The 12,580-nt window shown below is 41.7% G+C and overlaps 1 protein-coding gene across 1 annotated transcript in view; it reads left to right on the top strand.

Annotated features, from left to right (window-relative positions):
• nrxn2b (neurexin 2b) overlaps window positions 1-12,580 on the top strand; it is a 580,176-nt gene that overhangs the window by 224,562 nt on the left and 343,034 nt on the right. Inside the window, exons 6-7 of the mRNA XM_080051970.1 lie at window positions 662-823; window positions 11,403-11,841. Of these exons, the coding sequence (XP_079908096.1) occupies window positions 662-823; window positions 11,403-11,841 (601 nt within the window). The remainder of the gene's footprint in view (window positions 1-661; window positions 824-11,402; window positions 11,842-12,580) is intronic.

Below are 12,580 nucleotides of genomic sequence, written 5' to 3'. Positions count from 1 at the left end.
TAAGTCTTTTTTTCCTCTCTTTCGACCCAACCCTATCTCACACCATCAGCCTGCGGCTGTGTGTTTGATTCTGCTCAGCGCTTCCGGCTCTGTTAGTGATCAAACGTGCAACACAGAGATGTGTAACCTTGCTCAAAAGATGAGACTTGAGGCAATTGAATATTGAAAATGGATTTTTTTCTCGTTCAGTTCCTTGAGTGAGTGGGTCCAATCACAGTGACAGTTGTTATTTTAAACATAACATTACCTGTAAGATATTCTCCTCAGATTTGTGTAACATTTGATATGATTTGGAGCATTTGGTGAAGTTTGCAGTGTTTAATCACCGAATGTTTTCAAAAGAGTGACTACTTATTACGTATAATTAATTTTAGTGTAGGATCCAGATGAAGCCTACTGAGCTAAATCTGGATTGCTCTGCTAATTAGACAGTGAGCACGGCACTATTTCATAAGTTTCCTCTCAGCAACTGCACTCTAGAGTGAAAGCCCCCCTCCCCCAGTCTGACTGACACTAAAAGCAAACAACCAAGCAAAACCACTTAGGGGACGGCCCACCCATCACTGGTGTTTAATCCACTTTTCTACCTTGTTTTTCCTCCTCATTCTTCCTATTTCTCTTTCTTTTTCCTCTGTCTCTTTGTGGCCTATGCCTATACCAGGTGACCATCTCAGTGGATGGTATATTGACCACCACTGGTTACACCCAGGAGGACTATACCATGTTGGGGTCTGACGACTTCTTCTACATTGGAGGGAGCCCCAACACCGCCGACCTGCCAGGATCACCAGTCAGCAACAACTTCATGGGCTGCCTCAAAGATGTGAGTGTGACTATGTGTGATGTTGTGGTTTGTGAACATATAGCAGACAGTATGTTTGTGGCTGACCAGACATGAAACCGTGAACGCACTCTTTGTACTGGTATCTCCCTCCCTTATGTTAGTGGATAGCAGTTACCTGCTGAGTGAACGATTTTGACCGCAAAAGCCCCACTGTGTGCGATTTAGTTCAAAATGTTATGCTCAGTTGTTTTGCCTCATGGCAAGGTGGGGGCAGGGCCAAAAACATGTTTGACTGTGGTTGTCATCCTCACACCTAGGCTACTGGAAAATAAAACACATTTGTGTTGACAAACTCACTGGAGAATTGTCAGTCTGTGTACTGATTTAAATCCCATTGTTTGAGAGTAGGAGGTGACAGACACACAATATCCTGAATCTCTGTCAAGCTGTTACTTCCTTTGGGATACCTCCCCCTTTTGCTTACCACACTGCAGACATAACAGATCGACAGGCATTGCACACATAAAACAAACCCATTTATGACCATTCAAGCATGCTATACACATACTAATACACAGCTGCACATAATCATGGACGAAAATGTAGGACAGTTGCCTTGTAAAAACTTTATTTCTTCAATTTCGGTAAAAAAGAGAATTTATTTTCACTAGGGCTTTAATTCATGGCTTAACAAGCTGTCAAGTGGACCAATCACAGCTTAACGTATTATGCCCTTGTAAATGTAATGACTTGTATAGAGGCGACACAACATGGTGCCGTCGCATTTCCTCATAAAAGCGCGCTGATTGAATAAGTAATTACTTTTGCCATCACTTTTAATGGATCACACAGTAATCGCCCTATCTCTAACTTAATTATGCCTGCAGAATTACATTTTCATTATTTGGGTTGCTATCGGAGAGGATCCCCAGTGGGTTTTAAACCTCCCAAGGCGTTTAACCATCCCCTTCTCTCATCAAGTCGAGGGCTGAATTTACAGTCAACGTACAGACGGAGCACAAGGGAGGGGAGGGGGGGGGGGGTGAACGGTGAGAAGACAAGACAATGGTGAGAGCTAACAGCAACACATAGAGGTGAGAAAGTGAAGAAGAAATACGAACGAGGTGTTGTAAATGGGCAAGTCGGAGCAGATGTTTGGACAGCAGCGCGTTTAACACTGTTGGATAAATCTAGAGTCATCGCCCAATACAAAGCTAATTTTGAGTAGATGGTGTACAGAGAAATTAGGAAGGAACAGTCAGAAGTGAAGGATTGAATTTAAAGTGTATTACATATATTATTGAAAACTAATCATTTGTCAGCTATACATTAAAGGTGAAAGCAGCGATTCTAGATAATGCTGGTTGTTAAAATCCCTTTTTGTCAAAATCAGAGTTATCTCCTAACGATCCATTAGACAAGTTTGATACACAGCCTAGGATCTGTAAACTGGTAAGTAAACAAAGGAGGCCCATTGTAACTAGCAACAAACCTTTACAGAGCCTAGGCTGTGTATTAACACCATATTTTTTTTTCAGCTCACACACAGTACAGACAGTTAGCGGACGGGAGGAGATATTCACCTATTTTGACAAAGTGATTTTGACAACAAGCTTTCTTCAGAATTGCTGAATCGCAAGATAAAGGTAGCAGTACGAACATGAATGAAAAGTGGGGAAGTGTGTGGTTCAGAGAAAATATAATATGGTCCACACAATATCCAGGGGAGACATGGTGTTTGACCTTCACTGCGTGGAATGCATTTTTCATTTAGTAGATTGGGCTTGGGTCAGCAGCACTGCAAAACAGGTCTCAACATGTCAAGTATTGAATCAGAAAAATCAAGGAAAATGGTTTGCTGACAGTGTGAGGTGCTTTCTCCTAATGTCTATGGGCCCATGGTAGATGGAAAATGTTATTGTAAGATTTTCTCTTGACTCTATGTTTAGGAAAATACCAGGTGCATTCGGCGAAGCAAATGAAGTCCTGTTGTGGTAGCTGATGTTCAATTTCCCCATGTCGATCAACCACCATTGTATGTGTTACTTAAACTCTAGTTATTAACTTTTTGAAGGGTTGTTTACAGGTCAGAAAGATATAGTGCTTGACCCGTTTTTAGATTACTAGAAAGCTAGAGCCTACTAGTTGTTTTTGTCCTAGTGTGTTGAAAACTAATCATTTGTCAGCTATACATTAAAGGTGAGTCTGTTTGAGTTTAACATTTTAGCTGTTGTCAATCTCTAATGACTACATCAGCTGAACTGAGCCAGAAAGGTAACTACAGAGAAAGACACTGTGAGAGTAACTGAGAGCGCCAGGTAGAGTAGTAGTTGTATAGTAGCGGCTGAACATAAAGAAGAAAGTAAAGTGGGTTGGGGGGCAAGACAGCGGTGTGTTTCATCCTGTGCTTGTTCAGCAGCACAGCTTGGGATTATCAGTGTGCTGTTATGGACCCGGGCGAGGCTTTCATGCCGCCACCGTGGTCAAAACGCCTTTGATATGCTCGGCCAGTATAACCCTCCAGGGAGCAGAAATCCAAAGGAAGAGCACAGCACAAGAAGAGTAAAATATGCACGAAAGAGGCACCGAAGCCCTATGAAGTTATTTTTAAGTGTGTGCGTGTGTGTGTGGGCATTCATATGTGCGTTTGTTGATACGCATGTTCAAAGTCAGCCACATGCCACAATCATACACTGTGTGTTTTTGTTTGTTTGTTTGTGTGTGTGTGTGTGTGTGTGTGTGTGTGTGTGTGTGTGTGTGTGTGTGTGTGTGTGTGTGTGTGTGTGTGTGTGTGTGTGTGTGTGTGTGTGTGTGTGTGTGTGTGTGTGTGTGTGTGTGTGTGTGTGTGTGTTGTATATGCTTACAGTGAGAGCAGTGGGGTGTTAAAGGTAATACATAGTGGTCCACACTTGGTCAATGTAGACCGATAGTCCACTTTTGGCAATGTAGGTGTGTGTGTGCATGCACGTGTGCATCTTTATGTATGTTCAAAGTCAGCCACATGTTATGATCATATTCTATGTTTTTGTGTGTGTGTTTTTCTATGCTTCCAGTCAGAGCGGTGGGGTGTTAAATCGATATCTCTGCTCCTCAGCCCCCCAGTCTTGTTTCCACGGATTTCTCTCTGCTGCGTGTCACCATCTGTTTCTCCACCACTACCCCCCTCTCCCCATCTCTCTCTCCTAGACAGTGACCTTGCTATCGCCCATTTCACACTACTCCCTCTGTGTCAATCTCTCTCTCTCTCTCTCTCTCTCTCTCTAGTTATCTCTCCATCTTTCTTACTCCTCACTCTTCCCGCCTCTCTCTTCACTCCTTCGCCACCTCTCTCCTCCTCTCATCATCCCTTTTTCTTGAGGGGCAGTTTTTGTGTAATTAAGTCCATGGTAGCTCTGTTGGTACGCCAGCTTTGCCACCCTGACGGGCCAAATTAAAAATTGATTTCTTCGACTGATTCCAATGCGCGGGATGAATGCTCTAGCCCTCCTCCTTGCCCTTGCTCTTTCTTTCGATCTCTTTCCATCCCTTCCCTCCTAACTTGGGGCTCTATCTTTTGGTCTGCAGCTTCCTCACCTCGTCTCCAGCTCAGTCTCACCTTTTCTTTTACGAGATAACAATCTCCCACTCACACCCCCTTTGAGACATTGCAGATAGAAAGCTGCTGCTGAAAAGTGTGACCTTTGCCTTTCCCAATTGTGCTTCCCTCACCAAGGCAACAACAATCAGTTAAATATAGACTGTAACTAGACGTGATAAATATATAACAAATGTAATAACTATCTTGAAGCTATAGTGCACCATTTATTTGCCCCCCTGAGGATTTTTTAGTAATTACAACAACACTGTCGGTACATCTGCATGAGGTAAGCCTTCAGTGATGCTGTCATACTAAAAAATACAGAGTTTTTTTAGAGCTGATAGGCTTAGCTTTGTGTCAACTAGTTTGGGCGATGGCTTGATTGTAACTGTCATCAATTTATATGATAACGTTGCGCACTATTAGCTTTAAAGCACAGTCCCGCTGAATAACTATACATCTATTCCATTCCAATATGTCTGCAAAAGTAGTCTGATACCATATGTTATTGGTGCTTGTCAAACATAACAACCCCATCTACATGAGGAAGAAAAAAATATGAGTTTTTATACTGCTTACCTACAGGATTTTGGATGTGCAGTTTCTCAATGACAAAACCAGTCAATGAAGTTACCCCTGAGGAAGGCTTGGGCTTTGCGTACAACTGTACAGTTGGAACAGTGAGAACACAATTCACAGTCCACATCGAGGCCACATACATTCTGATTTTAAAAAGATCACCGGAGTTAATCCAACTAAAAAAACACCCTGCAGCTCTGCCTCCCAATGTCAGTAGTGATCATCAAATAAAACGAGGGGACAAATACTCCGTTGCTAGACATTATTAACTCAGCTCAAGATTTCAAAGTTTTTAAAACCTTTGACAGCGCACTTTTTATCGATGGACAAAGCCAGCTAGCTTCCCTGCAACAGGCTTTTTTTGCCTTGTTAGATAAGCTGTCAAGACCTGTCCTCCCAGGACTGTAGAGGACATGTTAGAAAAATGCCTGTATAGAGCTAGACAGCTTCGAGGGGTTTGAAGCTAGGAAAGAAAGGCATGTGGTTATGCCTAGTCAGCACAAGCATTTATACATAGCCTGCCCCTGACTGAGCGCAGATCATCTGTGTCCTTTGCCTTTTACAATGGCACAGAGTATTTAATACACCTTTTGGAGTGGGCCTTGTATGCCTTACACACTTTGGTCTCCCCATGCTTCAATCTGTCGCTATGTCACCCTCAGCTGCCTCTCATTCACCGCCATCTTCTCCTGCCTTCCTTCTGTCTAAATACCCCTCATTTGTATTGTCCCATCTTTTTTTGAATGTGGCTGTTGTTGCCCTAGTGCTATACTCCTCATCTGTTGTATCTGTATTTTCTAAATACAGTGGGAGACATAGGTGAATAAAAAGGTAGCTTTTCACACCATTTTGTCAAAATCAGAGACTATCTCCTCATGATCCCTTACATCTCTGTACTGTGTTTTCTCTGAAAATATGATCCAGTGTAAATACACAGACTAAAGGCTTTGTAAATGGATATATTGCTAGCTTCGTTAACATACCAGTCCACTATGGACAGGTAGCGGATCGTTAGGAAATATTCACTGATTTTGACAAAAAAAATATTTTGACGACAAGCATTCTCCAGAATCTCTGACGGCACCGTTAATAACTGGCTTTCACAGGATTTCCATGGCTTGCCCGTGTTGAATAAACACACTAAATCAAGAGCAAGATGAGGGCACACATACTTAGATAACAATGACAGCAGCCTGGATCAAACTAAACACACAGCTCTTGAATTTACACCAGAGGTGGCAATTGAAAAAAGGATTAAAGGTTCCCAGAATTGTACAACTTTGTTTGCCATGTTCCACATGCATTCTGAACTTTTGGAGAACTTATTTATCCTACAGAAGATCATGCTATTAATAGCCAATTTACAGCAAGCCTTTGCTGGCTGCCTGCCTGCTTTTTGCTCTGATTGGTGACATGATAGATTACAAAAAAATCCCTCTGACATTCAAGTCTTCACGTCACTTACATATTCAAAGCTGTCATATTCATCTGCCTTTTTGTTGCTTGCGAGATCCCATTTCTGCCTAATTTACCAGCTGGAGCACATAACGATCAGAAGACCATATCGCAAAGAAATGCATTGTTTGGTGTTGATATGTAAGTAAACCGCGTGGCTGCTGGTCTTCATTACGGGAAGCTGGCCGTATTCAGTGCAGTTATGTCATTGTTTCAAGTATTCAACAAAGCAACATTGTGACCTAACCTATATCATTGAGGATCATATTCTCTGGAACATGCACTACATTTGTTGTCAGTTTGACCATTGCTACGCTGAATATTTGGAATAAAGTGTGTACTGATGTTGTCGGAATTGACATTACACCAAACATTTGCAGGGGAAAACAGATTAATCTTGTTTGATATGTTAGAGATTCTATTGATTGCGAACAAGCAAGACACTGCAAGAAAAACAATATTTCAGTCATCCAACACTAGCTTATATTTGAGTTAGTATTCAAAATCAGGCAATGATACCTCATTTGAAATGTTAACTTGTATAACAATCCTGTGGTGCAGCATCTCCTGACTCATCTTTCCCCTTGTGCTGCATGATCCTTTGCAAAGAGCAGAATACCATGCTGTTTTGGATTAACCAGAAATAAATACCTGGTAATGCATTCTCTCCTCCCACTGCCCTTTTCTCTTTCTCCTTCCCCTCTCTTTTTTCCTAACACCTTAAGCCAAAGGAGCTCACGCCTTATTAGCTGCCAGTTTTTGTAGTGTTATCATGGCTTAATTAGCAGGACTAATCTCCTATAATGACGACATTATGAGGTGTACAGTACATGTGGCAGTGTGGCCAATACAGGAGATAACAAAAAGGGACTTGTGTTTAAGAATAACCATGCATAGCTGTGTTCTTATAGTATATTTTGTGCTTGTGCGTAGGTGCGTGGTGTTGACAGAGGGGATGTAGAGAGAGTGAGAAAAAGAGAGAAATAGAGAACACAAGTGGAAAAATAAGTAAATTGGAGGACATTTGAAAGAGATACTGCGAAAGACAATGAGGGATGACGGCAGCAGTCTGGTGAAATTAGATAGTCAAAAAGTACAGTGAACGGCATCCCTCAAGACAGCTCAATTTCAGTGCTGCAAAAATAGAAAGATGCCAATGCAAACAAAGGCAAATGGTGACTGAAATAGCATTTTTTTTCTACTAAGTTTTCTGGTAATTACAAACTAGATATGTATTATTTAAGAATCAAGATGGGGGAAATAATATGTATTCTATCGGTGGATCCAGTGCTAAGATGTCCCTAATTTTACTCTTAACATTTTATTTTGACAAAAACGATTTGGCGACTTATTTTACGAATATTTAATGTACCGTACTTTCCGTACTATATGCCGCACTGGACAATAAGCCGCAGGTGTTATAATGTTTAATTACCGTATGTAAGAGTTTGTGCACAGAGGGGATTGTCGGGAAAGAGATGGCTGCTTGAGGAAGCTCCCACATTTCAACAAACAAGTTGCATATTTGCTTAACGTACGTAAGTGTTACCATTTTGTGCAATAGTAGCTATTAGGAATGGGCACGAGTGTTTTCGCTACTCGTGTGATCGCTTGCATTCCTCGAGGATCAATCGATTCCTCGTCAAACTTTTTTCTATTTTTAGGACGCAACGCATCTGTCTACAGAACAACGGTTGACTGCAATAAAGCGCTCAATGCTTATGTCAAACAGTCACAGTTGCCATATGATATTAAAGAGGACCTATGATGCTTTTTGACTTTTATGACCTATAAACGTTGTTATGATGATTCATAGTCATGCTTAACCATACTAAATTATCAAATAATGACTTACATGCATTTCGACGTATTCCCTGCTGAACGTCTGGGGTGTCTGTGCAGAGCACTAAACACTATTCTAGCCAGTCGAGAAGTCACGTCTTCAAAGCGGTCTACCCTTTCATAATTTGTGACGTCGCATAAAAATTTGTGACGTGACCACGTTGATGTTTCCATGTATGGTAATGCTGTCACTTCCCTGTTCGCGTCTGCCTCGCGCCCTTATAGGTCCATGCTCGCGCTTCCCGCCACTGAAAGTGTTCCGGAAGGAAGGTAACCAATCACAACGGAGTGGGGTTTGCAGGAGGGGGGGGGGGGGGAGGGTAGCGGAGATGGCCGATGCACAGGCGGAGAGAGCGGAGATTGCCGAAGCACACACACTCAAGTGTTGACAGGATGTGCTGGATCGCCAAAATAAGAGAAAGTGCTTCCCGAAAATCTACATAGTTTTTTGTGATGTGATTCGTGTCAGGTTGCTCTATAGCAGTGTAAAACAAGAAATTAAGACCAGAAAAGTAGTGTAATAGGTCCTCTTTAAGGATTTATTTTCCACAAGTTTAAAACACATTTTCCTAACTGAAAGTAATTAAATAAGCGGGCCACAATTTAAACCTATCGAGTAGGTCTACGGTGGAGAGAGAAAAAAGAGAGAGAAAAAAAGCATGGGCTGTAGTTGGCTAACATTCAAAATAGACATTTAAAATAAGAAGGGCAGCAAATACAATAAAATTATTGTCCTACAATTTAAACACATAGATAGGCTAAATAACTCACCAAAGCAGTAGAAGTAGTAGGCTAGTATCCAACCTCACTCCTGTCCGTGACTAATTACCGCGACTAATTCCTCGTTAACGGAACGTTACACCGTCGGCTTTTGAATCTCAATCCTATATTCCATAATAAAGGCTTCTTAAATGTCGTTTGCTCGAATGTGCCCGAAGTCAGCCTGGCTTCTTTACGTGATTTTCCAAGTTTTCCAACACCGCATTCAGCTCTGCGGTGCTGTGGAGACCACACACTGGCTGCGCTGCCCGGAGGTGGCAGTTATTTGCGGTTTCTGTTTGACACAAACACCGCTTAGTTTATTTAACTTGGATCAAAATATTTAATTTTGTTAAACTTTATATCCGTTTTGTGCCGTTTTGTACACGTATATAACATTTGTAAAATAGGGGCGGCCCGCCGGCCGGCCTAAAGGCTACAAACACTAAAAAAAACAAAAAACGATTTTACTCATCCACCAATCGAGATCATTTGAAACGAGGAGTACTCGAGTACTCGATTACTAACGCCCATCCCCAGTAGCTACAGAATATATACTGTGCTGTGTAATAACAGGGTCGAAAAACGGGGAAAAAGTCGCGGCTTGTAGGCCGAAAAGTACGGTAGTAAAAAATTAGAATGTAGAGTGTAGTAATATAAATTAACAGCTTGTAATTAAAAGGCATGGAAAACATGGAAAACAACTTAAATAGCTGTCTTTTGTCAAAGGAAGAGTGTTATGCCCCAAAACAAAATGAGCATGTACGTTTGCTATGTCTTAACATTGTGACAATTAAACAGAACATTTCTGCCTGTGACTTTACCATTACAAGAACATCTCCTTAACTGTCTGGCCATGACAGCAATATAAAAAACAAAGATAGAAATGTAGAGAAGGCTGTTTTTTTCTTCTTTGTTACCTGTCAGTGAGTATGTGTGGGTGTGTGAGGGAGCGTAAAGCTTGCTTCTTCCAGAGAGAGACAACACACACACAAACACAGACACAAAAAAACACACACACACACACACACACACACACACACACACACACACAAACATGCACAGAAACCTCAGCTGATTCACACTATTGCCTTGAGGACAGCCTCTCAAAACAGAGTCTACCAAGTGTTCAACAAATAAGAGTAAAACTAAAAGTATGAAAGACAAGGATAATTTACTTTGCCTTTAGCACTTAATCCATTATGAATGCACACGGTGAGGGCTTTGACACACACTTTGAGCTGAAACAATAGAGCCGTATTTGATCAAAGGCTGTCTGAGGCATTTGCATTAAGGCTGCAGGCAACATTCACTTCTCTCTGTGTCTGGATATCCCCTGGAGCCTTTTTCATTTTTACCCCTTTTATTGTGTATATAGTGACATTTCAGAGAATACAGTTATTGTACCACAACACATTTGTATGCTTTATGGATTTGGCCAAGACTAAAGGGGGTTTATACATCTGTGATGAAAAGCCTGATGCACTGAACATATTATACACCCACACACAACTCCAGCAATCACAGACATCACTGAAGTCAATGGAATCTTGCTCAGTGGTCGCACGTGGTTACTCAGTGTTTGAATTATGTACTTTTTTAAAATGAATTCTTTACCCAATTATGGAGATCAGTAAACTGAACGCTCAACTGAACTACATTTCTTGTTAGAGAGATTGTGGGATGGAGATGGAACATATCAATAACAATATGCCTCTGTAGCATGTTGTGTGTCAGTGTCGGTTTTTACACGGCTGTTCAAGAAGTCATGTATTTCATCCATGTTTTGATTCATCATTTCCCCGCACTGACAAGATTTCCCAGCAGCCACTCTGAAAATTAATTTGGGTGATTAGGATGCATCTGCAGGCTCTCAGGTTTATGGACGGAACGTTCTTCTCCGTCGCAGCTGTCTTTTGTTTTTCAGTTAATTTTAATATAATAATCCAATTCTAGATGGCCCAATCTATCTCATACATAATTTTAAAGGAATAGTTCAACATTTAGATGCCTAGCTTTTTGCCTCACTCTCCAGCTCAAGAAAAAGCGACTTTAACCATCACTCTGCATGCATTTTTTATGAAAACATGGTCATAGGTAGCTCATCAAGGTTAGTTTAGCTCAAACACTGGTAGTCAAGGAGGGCGTTGGTAGTCAAAATAAATAATTTGCAACACCACTACACTTTATGTAATTTTAGAATCAAATCCAAACTCGAAGGAAACCTGGAACAGCCCATGATGGCTCTCTTAATCTGACACCGCAGTGAAGTTAGTTTGAAGTTGGATGTTGGACAGACGATCATCAGCTATGTTGTTTTGTCTCCAACTTCAAATCAACTTCCCAGCGGTGTCGAAAGTGTTGAACTATTCCTTTAACCATTGCCCTCCTCTCCGCTCTCTACAGGTGGTGTACAAGAACAATGACTTTAAGCTGGAGCTGTCGCGGCTGGCCATCGAGCGGGACCCTAAGATCACCCTGAACGGAGACCTGGTGTTCCGCTGCGAGGACGTGGCGGCCCTGGACCCGGTCACCTTCGAGACCCCCGAGTCCTTCATCTCTCTGCCCAAGTGGAACACCAAGAAGACGGGCTCCATCTCCTTTGACTTCCGCACCACGGAGCCCAGCGGCCTCCTGCTGTTCAGCCACGGCCGCCCCCAGGGCCCTAAAGAGCAGAAGCCCGGCAGGGAGCTGAAGACCGATTACTTTGCCATGGAGCTGCTGGACGGCTATTTGTACCTGCTGATTGATATGGGCTCGGGGAAAACCAAGCTCAAGGCCAGCAACAAGAAGGTCAACGACGGGGAATGGTGCCACGTGGATTTCCAGAGGGAAGGCAGGAAAGGTGAGAGTGGGCTATGATAGACGACTGATCTAGAATGTGACTGACTGTGCTTGTGAAAAGTCTAAATTGCATGTTGTTGTGTGGTTCATTATTCAAATGAATTATACACACCCCCACGTCATGAGCGAATTTGTGTCAATTAGATGTTCTTATTCAACACATTCAACATCTTCGCAAAGTTGCAGCTAATCAGAACATAATAAGATCATGTAGGATTTAGTGACTTATATCAACACAGTTGATATATACAGCATCAATAAACTGTCATCTTGTATTCTAGTGGTAGTAGTACAATTGTGTGAAGTGTCAGCAATTATATCATTTTGTGTATTTTCCTTGTATATACACTACTGAATTACTGAATGCATTTGATTGTGCATAAAATGCATTTGATATTTTTTTGCAGCTTTGCAGTGCTATTCAAAAGGCTAGAGAGCTAACTTTGACAGTCTAAAAGCATCTTTCTGACCATGCACATCCAAAATATAAGCTAAGAAATGGTTACACATACTAAAATACATACTTTTTGTGATATGTGTAATTTTAAATATATCATCATACCCGTTATTGTGTACCAATATATCCACCTGCATTTGGGCCCATGCAGCAGCATCTGTTTGCTTGAGCGTGTGGTGTCTGATGAATGATCTGTAGGCGGGCAAGCACCTTGGACATTATATCTCCCCTAATGGTGTCTTATAATGAGGAAAGGTGTGAATGGGTTTTGCGTGTGTGTGTG

This window comes from Ammodytes marinus (assembly GCF_949987685.1).
Source record: "Ammodytes marinus genome assembly, chromosome: 23".
NCBI lineage: Eukaryota > Metazoa > Chordata > Actinopteri > Uranoscopiformes > Ammodytidae > Ammodytes > Ammodytes marinus.
The sequence above is the reverse complement of the archived record's forward strand: the minus strand, read 5'-3'. Positions and strand labels throughout refer to the sequence as shown.